General features: G+C 45.0%; 2 protein-coding genes across 2 annotated transcripts in view; one reads left to right on the plus strand and one right to left on the minus strand.

Moving 5' to 3' along the window:
- Positions 1–641: 641 nt before the first annotated feature.
- On the minus strand, positions 642–3,159 carry LOC106805345 (outer dense fiber protein 3-like). The gene is made up of 5 exons (XM_014806897.1): positions 3,104–3,159; positions 2,556–2,666; positions 1,897–2,010; positions 1,322–1,488; positions 642–1,091 (listed from the first exon to the last, which is right to left on the minus strand). Exons 1-5 carry the CDS (start codon positions 3,153–3,155, stop codon positions 777–779), a joined length of 759 nt encoding a protein of 252 aa, XP_014662383.1. The 5' UTR covers positions 3,156–3,159; the 3' UTR covers positions 642–776.
- A 480-nt stretch (positions 3,160–3,639) lies between these two features.
- The window catches only part of LOC106805338 (uncharacterized protein C15orf26 homolog), a 10,275-nt gene continuing 7,470 nt past the window's right edge, over positions 3,640–6,444 (plus strand). The window contains exon 1 of the mRNA XM_014806891.1: positions 3,640–3,708. Coding sequence (XP_014662377.1) covers positions 3,640–3,708 — 69 coding nt within the window. The remainder of the gene's footprint in view (positions 3,709–6,444) is intronic.

Here is a 6,444-nt window from a genome sequence, read left to right on the forward strand (position 1 = left end):
AAACTATATAACTGCGTGGCGAACTACGAACTATATAACTGCGTGGCGAAAACTCGAGCGTAATAATGTCTGGTATCCGAAAAATTCTCATTTACGCTACCCATGATTATGACAGGAGCCTGATTATGATCTTGATATGATGTTGGTGTGAGTGTGTATGCGGCTCGCACTTCTCCTTCTGAACCATTTCCACGATATAAGAAAACTCGAAATTTGTTCATACTCTCTAAAATAAGCCATTGTGTAAGAAAAACTATTGTGAATCTGAGTACTTTCGAGCAAACACATCCTCATTTGATGATTATTGATTGATATGCATAGGTTGGTAATTATCTGTTCGTAATCATTTATGAAAACAAGAATTCCGTTTGATTCTACATCCATTACGTTTTATTTCACATGTTTCTATGGCATCATGATCTATGATTACTTACCCATCTGGATATTAACATTTAGTAACCTGTGACACCAATTATTAAAAAAAAATATGAAACAATAAAATCAACAACCAACAATTGTATATCGAATTACAAAGTCATAATTATATATTAAAATACTCCATCTCACCCACAATTTAGCACAATTTGGTAAACCCTGCTTCAACATATTAAAAATAGTTTATAGAAAATAAAATTGCCTAATATGATTTTATCTAAACAAACATGCTGCATAATAACATGGTCGATTTCTTTACATTATTTGCGATTTAGTTGACGTCACTGCTCGGGTCAGCCACGTCACAAATGTCAGCAGGCGGCGAAGTGGCTAGAGCTCGCCTAGTCAGTGACATCTATGATCAGCGGCGTGATGTACTCGGAGTGTCGGATCCCCATTGAGAAGGTTGGCGAGGCCTGTTTGTTGAGCCTCACCTTCTCTGGGCTGTACGCTCCTGGTCCCGGCTTAGAAGTGCGGTCTCCGGGCATCTCGTTGCGTCCCAGCATCGAGTAGGCGGGGGCCTTGCGTCGGAACAGGTCGGGCGTTATAAGCGTGTAGCAGTTGGGGCCGGGGGTCTTGGCAAGGTCCTCGGAAAACGCTCCCGTCTTGCTGCGCCCGGTCATCGTGTAGCTGGGCGATGAACCTTTATGCGGTACCTGCGCATTAACCCAGCCACCGCCGTCAGCTCACGTTTCATAACACGCCGGCACGCATGTTGAAAATACGCGCCGGGTCATTCGGGAAAATGGCTTGTATGATGGAAATGGATAACGAAAGGAAAACAAGAAAGACTGTACGAGACCCTAGGCAGGCGTGATGAAAGCAAACGAGAAATATACGGTCGACCCTGGACCATGCCAACAAAAGACCAAACGGGAGAGAATACCTTGGATCCCAGCAGGTGAGGCAGGGAGTAGCAGCTGGGAGAAGGAACATTGTCGTGCTGACGGTATCGAGTCCGGGAACCCATGGAATAGGCAGGCGCATGTCGCTCTCCCTGGGGATGCACTTGTTCGGGAGAGTATGTTCCTGGGGCTGGGGTGCTGAAGGAGTCTGGTACAACAATGACATAGGTACTAAATTACTATGGAAAAATTATATCTTAAAATGATTTTGTCAGCAGGGTCGTTATGTAATAGTTGAAAATATTGACGACAAAAGATTATATATTATACATAATTATACATGTATATATATATATATATATATATATATATATATATATATATATTATTATACGTATATCTATTGGTTAATTAAATTATTTATTTATTTATTTGCACGTTCAATGAAATTATCACTGATCTATCATACCTGAATTTAAGTTATCTATAATCAACAATATAGATCATTGGTATACCCGCTAGATGCCCGTGCTTTCGTAAAGTAACATTATGTAATATATTTTTTATAACCAAAATGTTCAGTATAATAATAGTACAAAAATCCACAAACACTTACTGATATCTCTCAGCCGACCAGAAATGGAGTAAGCGGGTGTTCCATCACGGCCCCAGCGTGTGACACTAGAGTTAATAAAATATGTGGGTCCTGGACTACTATCTTTACGAAACACTGTAAAATAAAATGAAATTGCTATTAATGCTGGAATTCTTGTTGGCAGAATAATATTTATAGAATAAAGTTAGGGTCATATCCATGAGCAAAAAATATAACAATTAAATTGAAATCGTTTTGTCAACACTGTTGAATATAATATAGGCATAACTTTAAGACACTTCACTGTTTAATATTGAAAATGCAGCGTTGTTCTGACAATCAACACAAAGGTTAATAATAATGAACGTTATATTTCGCTTTACAATGTATGGATGTGAGAAGATTTTTTGTTTTGATCCATGAGATTTATTGGCTGGTGTTTTAATTCAGTATCCAAACTAAAAATGTTATGGAAGAACGTCATACAAAATACCCTTAGTATTTTTAGGGCTTACACACACAAATTCGTTTGGTGACACCATAGGTGATACCCTATAATATATGCACTGAACGATAAATATAAACAAACAAGTATAAGTAAATATCTTATTGTTGTACTGATGATATTTTAGCTTGTTTATGCGTAGACCTGTTTGTATTCCTAAATATATTATACGTACTTGGGTTTTCCAATCTATGACCAAAGGAATGGGCAGGGTTCATGTGTTTTGTAAAATCATGAGTGTTGAATCCCACTGTTGATGGAAGAGCATAACGACCTGGTCCAGGACCTAAAATCACGGTACAAATATAATCGTGTCAAACCACGTGAATCAATAACCTCATAAATATTAGTCTTCAAAAGTGCTATGGACTATAACGAAGACAGAGAGAGAATCAATGCGTGAATCAATACGGCAGCCCACGTGAATCATAACAAAGCACATAGTAATTAAATTATTTACTATTTATTACAATTTATAGTAAAAAAATAGTAACATTAAGTGGCACGTACACTATTGGTACTAAAAATGTGATATTATAATTAACCTCGTACCTCGTAAATTAAGTAATACTAATAGTCATCAAAGTCCAGGGGACTATTACTTTATTAGTATAACGAAGACGGAGAGACAAGTTGATCAATTATGTGCAAAGATTGAAAGAAACGCAAAGCTATCCGTATCCGCACGTATGGTTAATGTTGTGCGAAAATAATACGTGGTACCTCTCTCCTTTGCTGCGATGACGGGACGATTGGGAACTTCAACAGCCGACATTCTCAACGAGTTATATACAAACCGCAGATCGATAAATTCAGAAGCAGCACTGCAATCTCACAACTCGCATAGATCTGTCAACACGGCGAAGCAAACAGCGGTTCACGATAAACGTTGCCAAGGAAACGCCGTCCAACGCACAATGGATCTACGCGATAAATATATAGTTCTAAAAAGGAGTAAGGAAAACTAATATTTTAAGGGTATCTATACCAAATATTTGATTAGGGTAGATGATATTTGATAGGATCTGGGTTCCTATTAATAATAATGTTAAACGTAGGAGTATGTCTTACCAACTTGTGAACACTCGATCCACGTTTGTGGTGACGTAGGGTGTAGCCATCCGCTTTGTTTACGGTTGCTACGTAATAATGCCCAGTGCACAGGCTTTTGCACAGGCTTTTGCACAGGCACACGTGAGTGCACAGGCTTTTACCGGCATTAATTACCTCATAGCCTCTGAACAAACAACATTGACAACATGAGTCGACACAAATATAAGCCGTCCGTTCGTGTTGGAAACTGGAACGAGGAACTATGTTTAGAAGAGGTAAGTACCGGTACCATTTGTATTACTATTACTATTAGTACTACTATTACCAGGAGTAAGATAATATAGGTCATAATAGGAGGCTATATATCATAATCCTATATTATCTTACTCCTGCTACTACTGCTGAGAGGGGTGTTGGCTGTAGCTCGAGTACTATAGCCCGCTTACATTAACTGCCGCTGGGTTAGTACTATAGCCCGCTTACATTAACTACCGCTGGGGCCAGCGGCTATAGTACTAGAGCTATGTTGGCGCTTCGACCGCGGGTTACCCAAGAAAAGACACGGGGGTGATGGAGATCGACTAAATTTTCCTCAGGAAGCGGAGGTTCGCGGGCTGGATGTCGGAGACCAGCGGTGCAGTAGAGCACTCGTGGGCAGAGCGTGAGTCAGGGTCTTGTCCCGCCATAGCAGTCAAAGGATGAGGCTGACTTCCGAGTCCGTCAGCGCCAGTCAACCCGCTTCTTGTGGAGTCCGGGTTCGGATATTGATGTGAGCCGTGACTCTCCGAGAGCGATCGGGAGAGCTGATCGGCATGAGGGTCTGGTTGCGGGCGAGGTTTGGGATCAGTTCTTCATCAGTGCTGCCACTGCATTGATGCGTCACGGGGCACGCGTATCGCCGTCAAATTGCACTCCCGACAGGTGAGACCTACCAGGTGCCGGTGTAACTTTCGCGCCCATGCTTTCCAGTGACAAGGGTGGCTGCCCTCCAGTGACCGCGTGGCCTACTCGGGTCCCTTGGGGTAGCTCGAGGACGCCCCAGTCGCCAGTAGAGGGGAGCGGCTCGGACGCGCGCGGGGTAACCAGCGCAAACGGTTGAGGCTGGTTGTGGGGGCCTGTTGATGCAGCGCTCGAGTTTCCGCTATTCCTCCGCTTGCTCCTTCACGCCGCGCACAGGCATTCGTCTTACAGTGTGCCGGCCCGCCGGCCGTCACCGTTAGGGGAATGCTGCGCTGACAGAACAGACAGACGCCTACTTCGTTGCTGATTGTTGGCGTATGGCCGTGCTCGCCCTGGAAAGTGTTGGGGGGGGGCGCCGGCCGCCGCACTCTGGTGACGACGACTTGGACTTCCATGCGTCGCGGGAGGTTCGCCAGAGCCGATCGCGAGCTACGAGCAGCTGAGTGGAACGAGCACTAGCCGCGATAGTGGCCCTCCATCCGGAGTTAATCCGCTGCGTGCCCTGGGTGTGTCACCGTCCCCCGCTGTGCAAACGAGCAATGACTCAGCGCAAGAGGAGTTCTGCCTAGCGTGCCTCCGGTGGGTGTCTCGCTGTACAGGTGGGCTGTTAGTCAGATAAGTAAAATAGCAGAAATTGCTAGAAAAGGAATGCAATGTAGCCAGATTGTTTTTCACTACACTGTAGTCTGTACTTTGTGTGGTCTGTACTTTAGTAGTACTGTACTTTGGTTTAGTTACCCTGTACTTTATAGGACTGTGAGTTGTCTACACTGTTATGGTCTGTAGGTCACCAGCCTGTCTTCTTTCCAGGAAGCAGAGTGTCCTCTGATGCCTCCGGTCGTGGACAGCAAATGCAATGACTCAGCTGGCAAGCAAAAGAAAATTTTCACTTACATAACTCGCTGTCTGCTAGGGAACCAGTAGACCAGGGGGATCCTTTTCCCGTGTGATTCATGGTTCTTGAACTACCACGATACTACACTTTGATCTTAGCCACAAAGGCGAGAAGCGATACGTAACACTAATTAAACATTTCCAAAATACACGGACACTCAGGCGGGTAACAAGTCTGTTGGTGCTCAACTAGCCTCCTCTGCGGTTTCGTTTCTCTACAAAGATCTAGTTGACCTAATAAGTTAGTCTGTTAATGCCAAAATATGTTCTCATGCATCCTGCCATAAACGTCTATAGTAATTTTAGTATAGTAAAGTGCATATCCGAATTTTAATTGCCATCGCTAACAAAACTGCGGGATAAAGGTGCGGGGACGTTTGTTTCCATGAACAGAGTATGTCGCATGACGTCAGGTCGTGTTAGGGTTTTTCGCCATCAATTCCTTGACTAGTACGGAAAGTCTGATGCGGGAAGGTTCGCATGTGCCCGTCAGTATCAGGATGCCTAGAGATAATATGAGGATATTATTTCTATATGTATGGCTTACTCCTGGGTAGCTACTGGGAATATGACCCATGGGCGCAGACCCACGCGAGTCATCAGGTGTTAACCAGGGACAGCGGTACATCCCAAGAGAGGATCTTTCAGAAAAGAGAGGGTGCCAGCAAATGAGGCAATCATGGTAGTGAAATGGTGGGATGCAGTACGGCACGGACGAGCGGAGCCCCACGGTCCAGCGACCAAGCCCGAGCGAGCGAAACGCTGACGTGATTGCGGCGGCAGCGGGCTGTGTACATGATTCGGACAAGGACGGGGGAGGTCTAAGCCGTAACGCATACCTTGCAGGAGCGCACGCGTGAAGGGGCGTCACGGCCGGGTGGGAAAATTTTTTTGTAACTTCGACCCCCTTAGATGGCGTTTTCTGCGCGAGCCAGAGGGGCGCGTCCGGACCCCTGGACCACCCCCCCTGTACACGGCCCTGGGGGTCGCGAGGCCCGCGCGGTCGCTCGCAGTGTTGTGCGTGCCGCCCGCCTTTGTGCTGGCGCGGCCCGCCGCCGGTGGGCGGATAGGGGGTTTTGCACTTTTTAGCTTAAAATGGTGCAATCTGCTTGGTGCCATCATGTTTAGGAGGGTATTTGGTGGACTCATTACAACCA

The sequence above is a fragment of the Priapulus caudatus genome, unplaced genomic scaffold, assembly GCF_000485595.1.
Source record: "Priapulus caudatus unplaced genomic scaffold, Priapulus_caudatus-5.0.1 Scaffold110, whole genome shotgun sequence".
Lineage (NCBI taxonomy): Eukaryota > Metazoa > Priapulida > Priapulimorpha > Priapulimorphida > Priapulidae > Priapulus > Priapulus caudatus.